We start from the raw sequence: 21,309 nt of genomic DNA, 5'->3' as shown, positions 1-21,309 counted from the left end.
TGACCTAAACACTCCACAATTTGTTGCTTCTCAGCAGCCGACACATCCTTTTTCTTTCCCATTTTGGCAGAAAATGTAGGCTGCTTAATAATGTGACAGAGCCTTCTTAAGTAGTCTTGCCTTTCATTGGACACACCTGCCAAACTAATTAGCACAGGTGTCTGCAATTGCTTACAGTGATATAAAGAGCCCTGACACACATCACCATCAATGAGTTTAACTGACAAACAAACAAATTCTTCCCTTATCACTCCTAAACACTTTTTGTATAATAATTTGGAACGCAGTGTACATGTGCTTTTCCACAAAACACCAGTGATTCACGTATTGAATCTTACAGTTCTAACTTGCCAACCGTGGTCTGTATGGAGTTGTTCAATAAAGGGCCCAAAATTAAGATAACATAGATGGGAGAGGTCTCTATGAATAGGAATTCCTAAGTATTTGATACCCTGTGAGGGCCAGGCAAAGGGAAAGTTGGACTGGATGGAATCCTATATGGATTTGGGGAGGGAGACATCGAGGGCCTCAGACTTCGCTGCATTGATTTTAAAATTTTACCATGTAACAAAGTGATCTATTTCAGCCATAACAGCATGGATGGATATATGTGATTGAGTGATATATACTAGGACATCATCAGCAAATAGAGAGCACTTGTACTCGGTGCCTCCCACCTCAATCCACCTAATAATGGGGTTATGGCGAATTGATGAGAGCAGGTGCTCCGTCACTAGGATGTATAAGAGAGGGGACAGAGGACATCACTGCCTTGTCCCATTGGTGATTGTGAAAGGTGATGAAAATTTTCTGACGCACCCCCTGGGCCTTGGGACACCCGGAGCCGGACCCTTTTTGGTGGATGCTGGTGGTTGTAGTGTTCGTGGCGGCGACCCAGTTCCGTGGCTCAGGGCGGTCAAACCAGTGGCGGAACTATTTATGTGGTTTTCATGTTTAAATGTCCGACTACGCCACCCGTGGATTGCGGTCAGAGTGAACCGCCGCTACAGGGCAGACCACTGAGGCTGGTGTTGTGGGTGCAGCAGAGCGTAGCATAACTCCCCACGGGAGGAGTATAGCCTCAGGGCAGTGTATGCGGAGGATGGGGGTGATGGTGCAGGGCAGCAGCAGTAACGACACGGAGTCAGTGATGCAGTTCAAGGCCTTTACTCACAGTTCTTATTATCCAGACCACGTCTGCAGGTAACGGCTGCCCACGTCGTACTGTGCTCACCAGGTGAGGGGCTCAGACAACTCCCAGATAACTTTGGAGCACTTCACAGGACCCCCTTTGTGTGTCCTTTGTCTGGCCTTTCTTACCAACACTTCTGTCCGGCTGCCTCGGGCCTCCTCTTGGTAAACTTGGCGCCAGTTTCCCTGACCCTATGTGGTGCCTTCCTAGCGGGTGTAGCGAGGGGCTGCGCCACATAAAATGTCAGAGCCTCCGGTTTCTAGCTGAGGGTCATTTCCTGCCTCCACTAGTTCGGGGACCGGTCTCCCCCTTTGGCCTGACCCCTCCACGCAGGTGGATTCGGGCGTGCGGTGGCAACTCGCCCGTCCGCACCCATGGGATCCCTTCATTCCTCGTTCCTGGAGCCTTCTCCGCTCCTCTTCCTTCCTTCTCCCTCTTCCAGGCCTGGGCCTCTGTTACTAGGCCCGCCTCCGGAGCAGAGCTCATGCAGAGCCCCTGCTCCCTGCCACTTCTGCTCAGACTTCTCTGCACTGAACTAAGATGGTGCCCACCTTTTATACTCCCTTCTCAATGCACCCAGGAACTGCTTCCTCCCTGCTCCTGCACTACAGCGTTCCCCTTCCTCAGTGTTCCCTCCCCCCACTCCAGCCAGGGACAGGGACTGTCGTGCCCATCTCAGGGGCATATTGGTCGCCCTGCCCCACGGCAATGTGGTGTAATGCATGCAGGTGTCGGGTCCTGATCCACACTCCATCCTTACCTGAGAGTGAGACATCACACCTCTGGGTGAGGTGCAATACGTCTGTAGCAACCGAGCCCTCAGGGTGCTACAGTTCCATTTATCTTCAGCCTAGGTGACGTATTGCGATACAGGGCCGTGATTTTGGCTATAAAAGGGTCCCCTAGACCCCTACCCCAAGCTTTTTAAGAGAATCATATATGGCGTGCCAGGAGACTCTATGGAATGCTTTCTCAGCATCCAACGAGAGTATCTAATTACAAATTTTTAACTGCATCTAGCCCAGGAAATACTTTGTGCCTAGTAGCAGTGTCTGCTAGTGAGCGGATTATCCCGGCTGTTAAGCAAGCTGCACCACCTGTAGTTTAGACACTTAATTTTTTCAAAGGAAATGCTTCGGGACCATGGGATACTTAGTGAAGAGCATCAGGAGGCACCCCAAGGCATAGGGGCTGGGACTGGCAGTAGGATGCCTTGCGGTGGACAGCCGAGCTCGATCCTTATAAAAGCTTTTTAACTGCAGCAGCTTTAGTGGACGCTACTGGAGCTGGAATTACCGCGGCTGCTGGCATGAGACTTGCCCTCCAATAGATCCTTGTAAATGGATTTAAAGTGTATTCATTCAAATTAGAGAGACAATTTAAATTAAAAAGCTTAGAGCTGCCTCCACCACAGGGGGGCTCGCTCGACCCACCAGCGGACAGGCACCAGTATTGGGAGAGGGGGGCTGGCCGTCAGGGTTCACCGCGGCTCTGGCACAAACCCGGCGACACGGAGGTGGCACGGGCAGGAGCGGACTGGCCGTGTCGGCTTCTCACTTTTTGGATTTTAGAAGGGCATGACATGCCTATATCTGTGTCTCCCCCTCCTTTTACTCCTCCACCTCTTTTATTTTCGCATGACTATATGTATTTGTCATTTTTCCATGTGTTAGTTATGTCTTCTGAGCAGTTTGTCAGCTTTTGGACACCTTTGAAGGTGTTTTCTATGTGTTTCTATGTGTTTTTGTTTGCCTGCCATTGGTTTTAACGGTGTTCGAAGGTGTTCGACGAACAGTTCGACGAACAGTTCGGCGAACACACGGGTGTTCGACGAACCGAACCGAACTCGAACACTACGGGGGTGGCTCAACACTAGTAGTGAATCTCACAGTTCCAACTTGCCAACCGTGGGACCGTCGAGTGTTCAGCACTCAAACCGTAACAGAAACACAGTATCTGCTGGTAACATCAATTTTGCGGAATCATTTCACCACTTTTTTAGCCCATCCTTTGCAAGGCCACAGGAGACAAGAAGTCTGACACATAGTCAACGCCTAAAGACGATGGTACAGGAGTATCTCCAAGTAAACATTGAAGCCATGACTGTATCACTAGACCCTTGCTCTTTTTGGGCTTCCAATCTGGATAAATGGCCAGAGCTAGCCACTAACGCCTTGGAGATCTTGTCATGCCCCGCAGCCAGCGTTCTGTCTGAACATGTGTTCAGCGCTGCTGGTGGTGTGCTGACAGATAAGCGCACGCGGCTCTCCACTGATAATGTAGACCGACTCACGTTCATAAAGATGAACAAATCATGGATCCGAAATGACTTTTCTACCCCTGTGTCATCCTGGAGAGAGTAAAAGCTTGATGACTGGTTAAAATCACCTCACCAACCGTTTTAAGCTTTCAAATTACTAATCATGTTTATCTGTATCTTGGCTGGAAAATAATTTGGGCTTTGTAGCAGTGTGCAGCACTGATTCTAATAGGCCATCTATACTAAGCTCCACCAGATTTAAAATTAATAATAATTTTTAGCTGCATCTAGCCCGGAAAATAATTTTGGGGCTCCGAGATGCGCAAGACACATAAGTGCCTTCTTGCTGCACTTCCTGCAACATGACCCTCAGATTGTCAGAATTCGAAATAATCCTGACTACTTGGTTGCCACACTCTTAGATCCCCCACACTCTTCGATCAACCTTTTCATTTTAAAAAAGACCAAAAAAATGGTCATTTTTGAAATTATAAGCATTAGCAGGTTATTACAAACTAAAATCAAACAGTTTTCAACTCAAAACTTTATTCTAGGTGATATTACATTTGCACATAGGACCCCTTGTTTGAAAGGAGCTTCTGAACTCTCTCGTCCATTGAATTTGTCAGGTTTTGGATGGTTTCTGCTTCAATTGTTTTGCATGAGGACAGAATACCCTCCCAGAGCTGTTGCTTAGATGTGAACTGCATCCCGCCATCATAGACACTCCTTTTGATGAAGCTCCAGAGGTTCTGAATGGGGTAGAGGTCAGGGGAGCATGGGGGTCACACCATAAGTTTGTCCCCTTTTATTCCCATATCAGCCAGAGATGCAGATGTGTTATGTGCAGCATGAGACGGTTCATTATCATGCATAAAAATGATCTTGCTGTGGAATACACGGTTCTTCTTCTTGAAACATGGCAGGAAGTGCTGTTTGAGAAGCTCCACATACATTATGGAGTTCATCTTTACCCCTTCAGTGATCCTAAAGGGGCCGACAATATTTCTCCCCATGATTCCAGCCCAAAACATTACTCCACCTCCTCCTTGTTGGCGCTGTAGCCGTGTTTGCATGGGGTGTCCATCAACCAGCCATCCTTCACTCCATCCATCTGGACCATCGAGAGTTGCACGCACTCATCCGTGAACAAAACAGTTTTGAAATCAGTCTTCATGTAATGTTTGGCCCACTGGAGCCGTTTCTGCTTGTGTGAAGTGGATAGAGGAGGTCAACAGGATGGCGTACGCACAGCTGCAAGCCTCTGAAGGACCCTGCATCTTGTTGCTCGGGGGACGTTGGAGGCACCAGCAGCTTCAAAAACTTGTCTGCTGCTATGACAAGGCTTTTTTGCCGCTGCTCTTTTACCCTGACGTAATTGCCTGTAGGAAAGAGTCCTCAATTTTCCCTTATCAGCACGCACAAGTGTGTACTGTGAATCAGCTACATACTTCTTGATTGCCAAGACACTTCATCCTGATCATCGCACAATGTTGATTGTAGTCATGCCTTGACCTAAACACTCCACAATTTGTTGCTTCTCAGCAGCCGACACATCCTTTTTCTTTACCATTTTGGCAGAAAATGTAGGCTGCTTAATAATGTGGGACAGCCTTCTTAAGTAGTCTTGCCATTCATTGGACACACCTGCCAAACTAATTAGCACAGGTGTCTGCAATTGCTTACAATGATATAAAGAGCCCTGACACACATCACCATCAATGAGTTTAACTGACAAACAAACAAATTCTTCCCTTATCACTCCTAAACACTTTTTGCATAATAATTTGGAACACAGTGTACATGTGCTTTTCCACAAAACACCAGTGGTTCACGTAGTGAATCTTACAGTTCTAACTTGCCAACCGTGGTCTGTATAGAGTTGCTCAATAAAGGGCCCAAAATTAAGATAACATAGACGGGAGAGGTCTCTATGAATAGGAATTCCTAAGTATTTGATACCCTGTGAGGGCCAGGCAAAGGGAAATTTGGACTGGATGGAATCCTGTATGGATTTTGGGAGGGAGACATCGAGGGCCTCAGACTTCGCTGCATTGATTTTAAAATTTGACCATGTAACAAAGTGATCGATTTCAGCCATAACAGCAGGGATGGATATATGTGATTGAGTGATATATACTAGGACATCATCAGCAAATAGAGAGCACTTGTACTCGGTGCCTCCCACCTCAATCCACCTAATATTGGGGTTATGGCGAATTGATGAGAGCAGGTGCTCCGTCACTAGGATGTATAAGAGAGGGGACAGAGGACATCCCTGCCTTGTCCCATTGGTGATTATGAAAGGTGATGAAAATGTTCTGATGCGCCCCCTGGGCCTTGGGACACCCAGAGCCGGACCCTTTTTGGTGGATGCTGGTGGTTGTAGTCTCTGTGGCGGCGACCCGATTCCGTCGCTCAGGGCGGTCAAACCAGTGGCGGAACTATTTATGTGGTTTTGATGTTTAAATGTCCGACTACGCCACCCATGGATTGCGGTCAGAGTGAACCGCCGCTGCAGGGCAGACCGCTGAGGCTCGTGTTGTGGGTGCAGCAGAGCGTAACATAACTCCCCACGGGAGGAGTATAGCCTCAGGGCAGTGTATGCGGAGGATGGGGGTGATGGTGCAGGGCAGCAGCAGTAACGACACGGAGTAAGTGATGCAGTCCAGGGCCTTTACTCACAGTTCTTATTATCCAGACCACGTCTGCAGGTAACGGCTGCCCACGTCGTACTGTGCTTACCCGGTGAGGGGCTCAGACAACTCCCAGATAACTTTGGAGCGCTTCACAGGACCCCTTTGTGTGTCCTTTGTCTGGCCTTTCTTACCAATGCTTCTGTCCGGCTGCCTCGGGCCTCCTCTTGGTAAACTTGGCGTCAGTTTCCATGACCCTATGTGGTGCCTTCCTAGCGGGTGTAGCGAGGGGCTGCGCCACATAAAATGTCACAGCCTCCGGTTTCCAGCTGAGGGTCGTTTCCCGCCTCCACTAGTTTCGGCGACCGGTCTCCCCCTTTGGCCTGACCCCTCCACGCAGGTGGATTCGGGCGTGCGGTGGCGACTCGCCCGTCCGCACCCCTGGGATCCCTTCGTTCCTCGTTCCTGGAGCCTTCTCCACTCCTCTTCCTTCCTTCTCCCTCTTCCAGGCCTGGGCCTCTGTTACTAGGCCCGCCTCCGGAGCAGAGCTCATGCAGAGCCCCTGCTCCCTGTCACTTCTGCTCAGACTTCTCTGCACTGAACTAAGATGGTGCCCACCTTTTATACTTCCTTCTCAATGCACCCAGGAACTGCTTCCTCCCTGCTCCTGCACTACAGGGTTCCCCTTCCTCAGTGTTCCCTCCCCCCACTCCAGCCAGGGACAGGGACTGTCGTGCCCATCTCAGAGGCATATTGGTCGCCCTGCCCCATGGCAATGTGGTGTAATGCATGCAGGTGTCGGGGTCCTGATCCACACGCCATCATCTGGGTGAGGTGCAATACCTCTATAGCAACCAAGCCCTCGGGGTGCTACAGTTCCATTTATCTTCAGCCTAGGTGACGTATTGCGATACAGGGCCGTGATTTTGGATATAAAAGGGTCCCCTAGACCCCTACCCCAAGCTTTTTAAGAGAATAATATATGGCGTGCCAGGAGACTCTATGGAATGCTTTCTCAGCATCCAACGAGAGAATCTAATTACAAATTTTTAACTGCATCTAGCCCAAGAAATACTTTGTGCCTAGTAGCAGTGTCTGCTAGTCAGCGGATTGTCCCAGCTGTTAAGCAAGCTACACCACCTGTAGTTTGGACACTTAATTTTTTCAAAGGAAATGCTTCGGGACCCCGGGATACTCAGTGAAGAGCATCAGGAGGCACCCCAAGGCATAGGGGCTGGGACTGGCGGTAGGACGCCTTGCGGTGGACCGCCGAGCTCGAACCTTATAAAAGCTTTTTAACTGCAGCAGCTTTAGTGGACGCTACTGGAGCTGGAATTACGTGGCTGCTGGCATGAGACTTGCCCTCCAATAGATCCTTGTAAAAGGATTTAAAGTGTATTCATTCAAATTAGAGAGACAATTTAAATTAAAAAGCTTAGACCTGCCTCCACCACAGGGGGCTCGCTCGACCCACCAGCGGACAGGCACCAGTATTGGGAGAGGGGGGCTGGCCGTCAGGGTCCACCGCGGCTCTGGCACAAACCCGGCGACATGGAGGTGGCACGGGCAGGAACGGACTGGCCGTGTCGGCTTCTCACTTTTTGGATTTTAGAAGGGCATGACATGCCTATATCTGTGTCTCCCCCGCCTTTTACACCTCCACCTCTTTTCTTTTCGCATGACTATATGTACTTGTCACTTTTCCATGTGTTAGTTATGTCTTCTGAGCTGTTTGTCAGCTTTTGGACACCTTTGAAGGTGTTTTCTATGTGTTTCTATGTGTTTTTGTTTGCCTGCCAATGGTTTTAACGGTGTTCGAAGGTGTTCGACGAACAGTTCGGCGAACACAAGGGTGTTCGATGAACCGAACCGAACTCGAACACTACGGGGGTGGCTCAACACTAACTGCGACCTCCACCACTTCTCCAAGGGGCATTAATACCATCTTGTTAAGTGACTGCGACATCCACCATTCTTCCAAGGGGCATTAAAATCATCTCTCTAAGCTACTGCGACCTCCTCCACATTTTCAAGGGGCATTGATATTGTCTTTTTATTCCACTGCGACCTCCACGTCTCTTTCAAGGGGCATTAAAACTGTTTTGTTAAGCTACTGCGACCTCCACCCCTTCTCCAAGTGGCAGTAAAACCATCTTGTTAAGGTACTGCGACCTCCACCGCTCCTCCAAGGGGCATTAAAACCATCTTGTTATGCTACTGCGACCTCCACCATTCTTCCAAGGGGCATTTAAACCGTCTTGTTAGGCTACTGCAACCTCCACCGCTCCCCCAAGGGGCATTAAAACCATCTTGTTAAGCTAATGCGACCTCCACTGCTCTTCCAAGGGGCATGAAAACCGTCTTGTTAAGCTACTGTGACCTCCACCACATTTTCAAGGGGCATTGATATTATCTTTTTATTCCACTGCGACCTCCATGTCTCTTCCAAGGGGTATTAAAACCATCTTGTTAAGCTACTGCAACCTCCACCACTTTTCCAAGGGGCATTGATACTGTCGTTTTATTCCACTGCGACCTCCACCATTCTTCCAACGGGCATAGCATTTCCTCCTAATTTTTGTCAGCTTTTGCTTTTCAATGCATAGGCGAACACTAAGGGAGACCCACTCCCCAAAAATGGGTAGAGGGTTTTTAGTATGATGTAATCCACATCTGTTTCAAGGGGCATTGCAGTTCCTCATAATTTTTGGAAAGCCATCCATTCACTGCTTAGGCCAACAGTGCACAGGAGACCCAGTTGCTATAAATGAAAAAAACGATTTAGTTAAGGCCCTCTGACCTCCATGTAACTTCGAAGGGACATTGGAGTGACTCAAAATTTTTGGTAGGCGTTGCACTCACTGCATGCCCTTTAACTGTGTAGCCGAACCGCTCCTTTTGATGCAGAAACATATCTTACAAGACATGTGTGGTTGACTGGCCTGATATTGATGTGAATGGTCCCTGTCCCTCCTGCTCTTTCTCCTTTGCCACCACCTCATCCATCATTCATCACCTGAAGCTTTGTTTTAACGGGAGTCATAGCACTTGGATAGTAGCAGGAAAATATCCAGCAATCCTCGGTGGAGGTAGGATATGCGCCAAAACGCTGACCACCTCAGGCCTTGCCACTAATACATACAGGCGCTTGCATTAAAAGAAAACAAAGCAGAAGCTAACTTCTATCATCATCATCATGCTCCTCATCTTGGCACTCTCAACTCCCCTGATGGAAAAGCCAGGGCCCACCGGAGGAGTCTGGTTCTCTTGTAGGCTCGTCCAATGCTTCCCTAAAGCAGGCCGGGCTAAGAAAAATGTGTGGGGGTATGTTCCAAAGAGAAATGGGGGTGGCTGGGGACCGTTTATGGACACCCGGCCGCCCCCAGGCGGCTGAGGAACGTGTGTGGACACCTGGCCGCGGGGCGGCTGGGGACCGAGTATGGACGCACGGCCGCACCATGGTGGCTGGGGACCGAGCGTGGACACCCGGCCACTGGGCGGCTGAGGACTGAGTATGGATACCTGGCTGCCGAAACATCCATGAGGTAGTGGCCAGCTTCAGCCTCCTCCAAACTAAAAGGCCCAATTTCAAGTGCAAGCTAGCAGTATGGTATTGCAGCCTGGGGGTGGGTGGGTGGCAGGTTTCATACTTACGCTTGCATTCTAAGAAAACAAAGCAGATGCTAACTTCTATCATCATCATCATGCTCCTCACCTTGGCACTCTCAACTCCCCTGATGGAGAAGCCAGGGCCAACCGGAGGAGTCCGGTTCTCTGTTGGGCTCGTCCAATGCTGCCCTAAATCAGGCCGGGCTACGGGGGTGGCTGGGGACCGTTTATGGACACCCGGCCTCCCCCAGGTGGCGGGGGAGCGTGTGTGGACACTCGGTCGAGGGGCGGTTGGGGACTGAGTATGTACACCCGGCCGCCCCCTGGCGGCTGAGGACCGAGCGTGGACACCCGGCAGGCGGCGGCTGGGGACTGAGTATGGATACCGAAGCAGCCATGAGGTAGTGGCCAGCTTTGGCCTCCTCCAAACTAAAAGGCCCCATTTCAAGTGCAAGCAAGCTAGCAGTATGGTATTGCAGCCTGGGGGTTGGTGGGTGTCAGGCTGCATACTTGCGCTTGCATTGCAAGAAATGGGGGAGGTACAATTGAACACTGCCCTGGGACAAGGACTTGCACGGGGATAGTTGCAAGTCTGCATCTTCTGATGCGGAAAGGATCACTTCTGATGGGCATACTTTTAGACAGTGACCTGGGTGTCAGAGATGCTTCCAGGGGTCTTACCCATGCTGTTCCCATGTCTTTTCTTCACTGTATGCATGTGTCACACAGCACATGGCGAGAAAAGATTGTAAAATGTTAAAATGACATTTCCCGGTGAATGCATTTGTCACGGTTGAAAGCAACACAAAAGTGCAAAAACGCATGAAAAATGCTACTTGTAAACATAGCCCAAGGTGTGGAGGAGTATTTTTGTTTTTGGTTATTTATTTTACCTTATACACAAGTCTTTACCCTGGAAAGGAAGTTCCTTAACATATTTCACAGGAAAACAATTTCATTTTCGTTTTTGAACGTTTTATTGTGAGCCCGTAAAAGTGGCTTAATACCTCTGACCATATTGTTGGCAGTAGTGACCTGGTGTTCAGAGATGCTTCCTGGGGTGATGCCCATGCTGTCCCCATGTCTTTTGAGCACTGTCACTATCGTTTTGGGCACTTTTTAGGCTTTCTACAGACTGCCGGGGGTGCCGCCGTAAAAATGCTCGGGTCTCCCATAGAGTAACATTGGTCTCGTTGCTCGGGTCGAGCACCCGAGTATCACGGTGAGCTCGGCCCGAGCTTCGAGCACCCGAGCATTTTAGTGCTCACTCAACACTAATAAGGACAACATAATCCTATATCGAAGATATATAGATGATTTATTCTTTGCATGGAAACGTGATGAAAATAGCGCAGTAAAAAAGTTTGGAAAGATATCAATAAGAATGACTAGGGCATTGAACTGACCCCGAACATCCAAAGAAATTCCATTGATTGTTTGCATATAATTATTGAACCAAAAAATTATGGGATTACTACCAGAACATTTTTAAAAATGTTGATTTTAAAATTTATGTATATTTCCATAGCAGTAATTATAAAAAAAATGGCTGAAAAATATCCCTTTCAGACAATTTAAGAGCATACGAAAAAAAAAGTACTTTTACCAATACCTACATTGAGCATGAAACTTTTCTAAAAAAACTTATTTGATCAAAAGAAATATCCCCATAAATTGATAATGCCTTTCAGAAAGGAATGCTTCTTGATCAAGAATCATGTCTCACCAATACCAAGAAAAACATAAAGATAATAACTCTTCAGCTTAAAGGAGTTGTCCACTAGTTTCACATTGATGCCCTATCCCTAGGATAGGGCATCAATGTATAATCGGCCTGGGTCCCACACGCGGCATCCCTGCCGATCAGCTATTATTGGTGCTGGCGTCGGCCACTGACCAGAAGCGCTTACCTGCAGTGCTTGGCCATCCATCCGTAGTGGCCGTATTTTTCGTATCTCTGAATGAGAAATATTGTATGTAATATTGAAACTTAAAGGAGTTTTCCACTACTTTGACATTGATGCCCTATCCATAGGACAGGGTATTAATATATAATCGGCAGGGGTCCCACACGTGGCACACCTGCCGATCAGCTATTATTGGTGCTGGCAGCGGGCCACTGGCCGGAAGTGCTTACCTGCGGTGCTTGGCCGTCAAGTTGTAGAAGCTGCCAGCGGGTATTACAAATCTGCCTCCTATTCAACCAATTATAGCTGATCGGCAGGTGTGCCGTGTGTGGGACCCCGGCCGATCATACATTAATGCCCTGTCCTATGGATAGGGCATCAATTTCAATGTAGTGGACAACTCCTTTAAGTTTCAATATTACATACAATAATTCTCATTCAGAGATACAAAAAATTCTTGAAAAAAACTGGAGCATAAAATTAAAAGATCCTTTTTAGAAAAAAACACTATGCCTCACGGAACACAAGTATTAAAAAAAAAAATCACCATCACTAAAAAACATTCCAGCATCAAGAAATATCAGGAACCTCCAGCCGGCAATTATCGACTAATAACACAAAAATGGGCAGCTATAAATGTCGCCCTCCCAGATGTCTATGTTGTAAAATTATTAAAAGCACCCAGACCTTCACATCACAATATACTAATAAAACTTTAAAAATTAAATATTTTTTAACCTGTCAATCCTTACAAGTTACTTATGTAATAACCTGCTGCTGCCAATAACAATGTTTAGGAAGAAACACTCATCCCTACATAATAGAGGAATAAAAACGATCTAATATAAAGAATAAATTGATACAGCACAGTCTATCCAGATATTTCACCCTGGTCCATCCCAGTCATGACAACCCAATATACGTAACACCCATAAATCACAAACCGGAACATACAGAACAGATTCAACTCACTCAAAAGAAAAGAAATCTTCTGGATGTAGAAATTGCAAACCATTCGTCCTCTGGGCTTGAATGAAATGACTGATGCAGCGATCCTGCGCTGATAGAAGAACAGTGACGGACTTCACAAAACTTCCCACGAGGGATACAATTATTTCTCCTCTACAACAGCATTACTGAGAACTGTGAGGACACCTTCTGGTTGAATAGTGAACTGCATCTCATTTACATGTTTTATAAAAAGACCAACACTATTATTACAAATGAGGAATTTTATGATTTGTTCATTTTTTGACATTTACACTTTTACTACATTTTTTTATATCAATTTTTGGACTTTTTAAATATTTGTTATTGTTTTTATTTTATTATATATCTTTTTTTCTATTTTTACTTTTGAACATACAATATATAATTAGTAATTTCTAATTAATTACTTTGTCATGTTATATATGTGACTTTTATTTAAATAGTAGATACTTTTATATGTGAAAAATATTCTTCAAACTGTCATTCCCACCAAAATGTGTTTTTTAAACAGCACCTTTCGTCACTTACCACATATACACCTGATGAAAGCTCCGGTCTGGAACTGAAAACCGGTTTGTGAATTTCAAATCCTAAATATAAAAGTATTTTAATTTTAATTACCGCATCTTCACTAACGTCACTGACAAAGCACCAACATATTCTTTATGTTTTTATCTCTCAGTCTTGAATATCATTCCCACCCATCTCCACTAAACTAACTACTTACATGTTCCAATTCGATGGATAAGAAGTAAAACTTGACATTTTTTATGTAAATTTAAACAATAGGAAAAAATTGGATTCAATGTAAAAAATAATTTTCTCATGTCTGGTGTCATCTCTGGACTGTTCAAAATCATCAGATATCTCATGAGTTATCACCCAACTATCTTCTGTTCTGATATCTCTTCACCGATTATTTTCTTAAACAAATTTCTTTACCTGGCCTGTCTTCCAGGATACAATTACTTAATTTCCAAACTTTATAGATCCACTAATCTACCAAACTCCACCAACTGACTCATCTCAACCGAACGTGACAAACTCAAGTTCACCAAACTTCATATACCAACTCAACTGAACAAAACTCCACCAACTCACCAGGTTAACGTCACCAAATGCCAACAGTACACTGAGAAACTAAACGCCACTCAAACTTTACCAACTTACCAATTCAACTCCACCAAACTTTCCAACAACTCATCAATTCAACTCCACCAACAGACAAAACTCCAATGAACTCCACCAACTCAGCACTCAACTACACCAAACTTCACTAACCAATTCAACCAAACACCTCCAGCCAACTCAACTCCACCAAACTACACTAACTTACTATATTATGGGCTTTTTGAGATGTCTGTGATCAGTCTGATGTCAAATCTCAATGGAGGGACTGGCCACACATCTCCTGACCTAAGCGTGACAGAGTCATAGAAATATATGAAATTGTCATGCTCGGGTCAGGAGATATACGGCCAGTCTGGTGCATTACAATCCGACATCCGACTGATTATCACAGACATCTGAAAGAGTCCCAACACCACCAAATGCCACTAACCTACCAGCTAACTCATCTACACTAAAACTTCACCAACCTGCTCAACCCCAACCACCAACCAACTCAATTCCACCCAATAACATCAACCAACTCAACTCCATCAAACTATACCAATTCACCAACTTATCTCCACCAAATCACACAAATCTACGAGCCAATGCAACATTAATAATTTACAAACCGAGCAACATGCTCAGCTCCACTAATTCACCAATTCAAATCAGCCAAACTCCACCATCCCAACAATCAATCTCCATTAACTCACTGAGTCAACTACGTACTCTTCTACAAACTCCCTGCCCCTTACATTATCTGTTACAACAGTAGATCAGTGTTAAGGACATATTAATATTTATGCTATCTAAGTGTAAAGGACATATTGATACTCAAGCTAGAGCAAATCCATTTTGTCTGCTTGCCCTTGGTGCCAAAATGATTGTCTATTTATTTCTAGGTGGAATGGAAATATCGAAAATGTACATCCGCCAATGTGGACAAAGCAATTTGTGCTCGAAAACTGGGAGCATTAGCCTCCCCAATGGTAGAATAAAGACTGGGACCAGCTGCTGTAAGACCAATGATTGTATGCCGGCTGATCCTGTCCGTAAGTTACCCATTCACAAAAATATTTATCTAATGATTTTATGATGCTAGCCTCACATCTCGTGAACTCGTGAAGAGCTTCTTAGTCCAACACTGTAAACCTCTACTTAAATTATCGAGACACCTGGACATTCCCCTTCTGTGAATATACTGTAAAGTGACCCAATTCATTTGGTTGTCCACAATAAAGACAAATCTGAACAAAATATTTACTCCTTTATAGCCCATATTCACTGCCCCTGGATCTACCTGCTATGCCAAGAATGTTAAAAAACACTATCATAAATGATGCAAAAAAAGCACCAAGATATGCTAAAGGTTAATTTTTATTAAAGGTAAAAATAATTTATATTTTTTCTGATACATAGTTCCAAAACTTCATACTTTGCTTCACAATCATAGGGGCTACATAATAATATTTCACTTGGAGCTGATGAGTATATTGCATAAAGATATATATTTTAAATGCAACATTAAACCTGTATACAATATGCTCCCTCTAGTGGTAACATAGTAACATAGTTTTTAAGGTTGAAGGAAGACTAAGTCCATCTAGTTCAACCCTTAGAACAACATGTTGATCCAGAGGAAGGCAAAAAAAAATCATGTGGCAAATACTAAGATCCACATTAGGGAAAAAAATTCCTTCCTGACTCCATATGGCAATCAGACTAGATCCCTGGATAAACGCCCTACCAAGTAATCTAGTATGTATAACCTGTAATCTTATACTTTTCAATAAAGGCATCCAGGCCCTTCTTAAATTTTAATAGTGAATCACTCATTACAACATCATGCGGCAGAGAGTTCCATAGTCTCACTGCTCTTACAGTAAAGAATCCCCGTCTGTGATTATGATTAAACCTTCTTTCTTCCAGACGTAGAAGATGTCCCCTTGTCCTCATCTCTGGCCTCAGAGTAAAAAGATCAGTAGACATGTCTTTGTACTGTCCCCTCATATATTTGTACATAGTAATAAGATCACCCCTAAGCCTTCTTTTTTCCACAGTAAATAACCCCAAGTGTAATAACCTGTCTTGGTATTGCAGACCCCCCTGTCCACTAATAACCTTGGTCGCTCTTCTCTGCACCTGCTCTAGTTCAGCTATGTCTTTCTTATACACCGGAGACCAGAACTGTACACAGTATTCTAAGTGTGGTCGCACTAATGACTTGTATAGAGGTAAAATTATGTTCTCCTCATGAGCATCTATGCCTCTTTTAATGCATCCCATTATTTTATTTGCCTTTGCAGCAGCTGCCTGACACTGGCCACCAAACGTGAGCTTGTCGTCCACCAATACACCCAGGTCTTTTTCAGTTACAGTTTTGCCCAGTGTTTTACAATTAAGCATATAATTATACATTTTATTTCCTCTGCCCAAGTGCATTACCTTACATTTATCCCCATTAAAGCTCTTTTGCCATTTATCAGCCCAAGCTTCTAGTTTACATAGATCCTCCTGTAATATAAAATTGTCCTCCTCTGTATTGATTACCCTGCAGAGTTTAGTGTCATCTGCAAATATTGAAATATTACTCTGTATGCCCCCTACAAGGTCATTAATAAATATGCTCAAAAGAGGTGGGCCCAATACTGACCCCTGTGGTACCCCACTGTTAACTGAGGCCCAGTCTGTGTGTGTTCCATTAATAACCATCCTTTGTTTTTATCACTGAGCCAGTTCTTAATCCACATACATATATTTTCCCCTATCCCCATTGTTCTCATTTTATCTTTCAACCTTTTGTGTGGAACCGTATCAAAAGCTTTTGAAAAGTCCATATACACAACATCCACTGCATTTCCTTGGTCCAGTCCGGAACTCCCTGCCCCTTACATTATCTGTTTCAAGAGTAGATCAGTAATGCCCTTCTTGCCAAAATGGTGGCTGCAGGAAGCTACAATTGTTTCATTTCATAACTACAAGGTTTGGAGCCCTGTATCAGAAAAGCAGAGCTCCTGGCCACAGAGAAGGACACTCACTTTCATGTGCAAGTTCACCTGTAATGAAACCCAATTTAGGTTTTAGTACATGCAGCAAAGAATGTGACTGTTTGCAATATGTCAGTAGTATTTTAAGAGGATGCAGTGTTACTATGATTACTTTTCTAACACTTTTCTTTTCTTTGGGTTGTCTTTGTTTTTTGTTTTGGTTTAATCATAATTACAGATTTTCTTTTCATCTTAAGTTCCTACAGACTCAAATGAAAAAAATGGCATATTGTGTAAAACATGTTTTGCTCCAAATTCTAAGTCTTGTGAAACTGACCTGATCACTGAGTGCGTTGGAAATGAGAAAGTGTGTATAAATCAGCTCACCACTATTACAGGTAAAAAAAAATTAGTAGCTTCTTAAACTTTTTGATGTAAATAAAAACTTTCCTGGCAAATTAAAGTGACTCTTACAGAATGTAATCTGAGGATAGCATAACATAACAGCTGAGACACAGATTTCAGGGAAATGCCACTTATTTGGCTGTGTGCTGTTTCCAGACAATGAAGGTTTTATCACCAGGAGATTATCACTGCCTGGAACAAAATGCACAAGAGCCCAGGTCTGACCATGCCCCTTTTTCTGACAAGCAGCTCACTGTCAATAAACAATGTGCACAGAGCGTATCGTGTTGGTGAGGTTAGCTCTTTGAGCACTGCTAGATGCTACATCTAAAACTCTGATTGTGTCACAAATGCTGCATCCAGTAAACTAAGTGACACATCGCTGGAAGCAGGGTCTCTTTCCCTAAATTATGCTGCTCTCTGATGAAGTAGCAAAAACCTGGAAAACCTGGTGACAGATTCCTTTTAACTATTTGGCAGCATAGAGCAATCAGCTAATCACCTTAGTTGCCGCATTTTCAAAAGTATTTTTTTTGTTCTTTAGAATGAAAGTAATGATAGTTAGAAATCTCGTTATACCACATGAGGGTGTTTTGTAGATGATTTTACTTTTCTTAAATATCTCTACTGGGTATCACAAAGTGCTTTATTATAAAAAAGTTCTGCTACATGTTCTCTTTAAAAGAATTTCACACTTTGAAATTCTCTTGAATATAGAACAGCAAAAGTTAAATGATGTATCATGCAGTTCCTCAGGGGTGGGGCAAATACTCAAATGTAAACTAAATCGCTGTTTTAGCATGACCATCTACTGTCTTATTTTTTTCTGTTAGTCAGTGTTAGTCAGTTTTAAAAAAAAATATATATATATATATATTTTATTTTTAATGATACAATCTACAGTGTGTTTAAATAAATTATTTTAAATCTTTTCACATGGGACACTGAGCCACAGATTAGACTCACACTTTCTGTTACATATAGATAATTTCTCAGCAGTCATCTCAATATCATCACAGACAGGATTACAATGACGGGAAAGACCTAAACATATATTTCATAAGAGTCATCAATCTTAATAAGTGATATCACTGCTCAGCTCATACCCTCCCTGCACAAGGACCTCTGCATTGGTCACACAGAATGCCCACAACTCTATCAGAAAAAAAAACAATGAGTATCTCCAGAGTATTTCTGTCTATGGTCCATAAGGTTGCCATAAAGCATATCTCTGTGTACCATTAAAAGCATTGTGTTTCATAAAAATGTAGGGTCAATGCAGATTATGCTTTAAAATATCAAAATGTGTAGTACTTACTAGTGAGGAGCAAAGATACTCAAATAACGTGGTATCCGAGCATGCCCGGGTGTTATCTGAATATTTTGGGCATGCTCGGATAATATCTTCAAGTCCTTGCGGCTGCAGGATTCACCGCTATTAGATTGTTAGGCAATCATCGCATGTGTTGCGGTTGACTAACGGCTGCGAATCATGCAGCCGCATGGACGTGAACATATTATCCGAGCATGCCCAAAAACTCGGATAACACTCGAGCATGATTGGATAACATGTTTTCCGAGTACATTCGCTCATCACTATTACCTACAGAAGCCCTTGTCTCTCTATTACAATGTTTCCTATGCTCTCCTTGAATCTGTGTACAGGGTCATAGTGGTGACATATCATGTATACAACATGATCACTTTAGCCAATCACTGGGCTCAGCAGTATTCTCCTTTTAAAAGAACCCAGTGATTGGCTGGAGATGTCACATGTTGTAGACATGATGTCATCACAACAGGCCTGTCAACAAAGACCGGAAAGTCAATTGTACCCTTTTTTTCCTCATATGTTCCTGTTCTGATTTGTTGTTTTTCCTGTAATATTTTTGCATTGGTATTTCTATCATTGTTATTCATGCGCTATCAATATTCTATAGGAGATGTTCCTTCCTCAACGGTTGTGCAAGGATGTTCTACCAAAGAGATGTGTGAGCCTGCTCAACAAGTGTGGAATCTGGGCAAGATGACCGTTCATCTCGAAAACACCTGTTCAAACAGTGGAATCCTCTTACAACCCAGTTTGCTCCTGGCCATTATCTCACTCTGGCTCTTTTGGAAATTGTCATGTTAATCCCTGAAATTTAATAGCTGAAATGTATCCAAAATGATAGTAGCTATGGCTCTGTACATATGGGGCATTTATGTACAATATGTATTGTTGCACTGATTATAAGACTTGAATTTAGCTTTAAGCATGAAGATGGATATTTGCACACTCTCGACTCATACAAAAATTCTCATAGATTTGTACACTTACAACTTGACAATAGTTAAGTAAATAAAGACATTTTTGTCCCCAAAAATGGTAGATTTTGCCCCTAGTATGATGGAATACCTACTGATTAGATAGAAGTTTTCCCATATTAGAAAATGATGGTCCATCACTAAGACATACCAATATATTTGTAAAGAGGGTTTGAACCTTGTGATTCCTTAGAACATCACGAATAAAGGGTCCAAACAATGTACATAGAGCTGCAAAACAGCCTACTCAAAAATTGCTGCACAGTTTCTGGAATAATGTAGCGCTGCGTAAAGAGAAAAAAATTAGAAGGACCCATGGTGATTTACAGTATACCATAGACTCCTCAGTTGAAGTTTGAAAAGACAGTAATTAGCAAGTCAAGGCATATCTTAATAATAGTGCTGGATTATTTTTCCAGATATGAGAAAGAAGAACTACTAAGGTTTAGGGCACCAAGTAGAAAAAAAGTGCATTATTTTTCAGCTATGACCCTTCTATGCATTAGCAGGTGAGCAAAGTATTGCATTTCATAACTAAATATTAAATGGGATGAAATTTTATCCCATCGCTGTACCACTACTATAGATACAAATCCAACGCCTAAGTTAATAAATATATTTTATCCAAATAAATCATTGTTTCTGTTTTTTTATTAAATGTTTCTTGCTTATTATGAAGAATATTGAATGTGAAATGATTGTTAGTGCTTGTAAATACCAATAGATATTCCGAGTCTAGAACAATTAACCCCTTCACGACCAATGACATATAAATATGTCAAAGATCGTGCCTCTCCCTGCCTCAGCACCCGAGCCCGCATCTTTCCTGGCACATAATAGCAGATCTGATCAGCTGTCATGGGCCAATAACAGCCGCGGATGGAATCGCGATCCACCCGCGGCTGTTAACATGTTACATGTCTCTGTCAATCTCAGACAGAGGTATTTCCCTTGCGCAAACTGAATGTGCGTCACAAACCCAACCTAACGGCACCCCTTTCACATGATCGAGGGGCGCCGATGGGTTGACATGACAGCCGGGGGTGTGAAGATTACCCTCGTGCTTGACATTGCAGATCTCCTACGAGGAGATGATGATTTCTGCTACACATAGCCAGGCTGAAGCCTTGCTTTAAGTAGCACAAGCAGTCAGATGATTGCAGCTTTAAGTCTCCTAAGGGGACTATTGAAGCAGTAGAAAAAATATGTTTTAAAAAATACTAAAAAAGATATAAATGTTCAATTCATGACCCTCTTGCCCCATTCAAAATAAAATGAAAAAAAAATACACATATTTGGTATCACTGCTTTCAGAAATGTACAAATCTATCAAAATATAAAAAAAATCTAAATATCAGGTGATTTCCCTCTTACCTGGTCTTCAGGGTAGATACACAAAGTACTGCTACTCTTTGTGTGAGTGGGATAGTTGAGCAAGAGAACATCACTACAATAAAAGACACTGGCCTCTCCGACATTCACTTTAGCCAGAGAGTAAAAATGTTCTGCACCCAGCAGTTGTTGACCCACATAAGATTTTGTTACCACCATTGCATATCAAGCAGGGTCTAATAAAGAACTTAGTAGAAAGGCAAAGGATAAAAATGCAAAAGCATTCAAGCATCTCATTGATAAATTGCCAAGATTGAGTGAAGCAAAGATGAAGGAAGATTCTATATTGGGCCTCATATTCGTAAGCTGCTTCAAGAGGTGGAGTTTCTCCCTTTGTGGCAGGGCAAGGAAAAAGCTACAAGGGTAGTGGTGTGACAGAGTTACTGGTATGATTTATGAGGGGAGGTATGTGTCACACAGGTTGCTAGCCTGTGTGAACTGAAACCAATAAACTTTCTGCCACCATGTTATATGCTGGAGGGTTAACTCACTTAAAGGGCGTGGTTTTAGG

General features: G+C 43.7%; 1 protein-coding gene across 2 annotated transcripts in view; it reads left to right on the top strand.

Moving 5' to 3' along the window:
- LOC141172972 (phospholipase A2 inhibitor and Ly6/PLAUR domain-containing protein-like) overlaps positions 1–20,014 on the top strand; it is a 113,599-nt gene extending 93,585 nt beyond the window's left edge. Inside the window, exons 3-5 of one of the 2 annotated variants that reach the window (XM_073657583.1) lie at positions 14,610–14,759; positions 16,952–17,092; positions 19,040–20,014. In XM_073657583.1, the coding sequence (XP_073513684.1) occupies positions 14,610–14,759; positions 16,952–17,092; positions 19,040–19,233 (485 nt within the window). In that variant the 3' untranslated portion in view covers positions 19,234–20,014. The remainder of the gene's footprint in view (positions 1–14,609; positions 14,760–16,951; positions 17,093–19,039) is intronic. The other variant, XM_073657582.1, reaches the window with a different exon arrangement.
- The last annotated feature ends 1,295 nt before the right edge of the window (positions 20,015–21,309 follow it).

The sequence above is a fragment of the Phyllobates terribilis genome, unplaced genomic scaffold, assembly GCF_046119375.1.
Source record: "Phyllobates terribilis strain yellow unplaced genomic scaffold, ASM4611937v1 Scaffold_12__6_contigs__length_324123572, whole genome shotgun sequence".
Lineage (NCBI taxonomy): Eukaryota > Metazoa > Chordata > Amphibia > Anura > Dendrobatidae > Phyllobates > Phyllobates terribilis.
The sequence above is the reverse complement of the archived record's forward strand: the minus strand, read 5'-3'. Positions and strand labels throughout refer to the sequence as shown.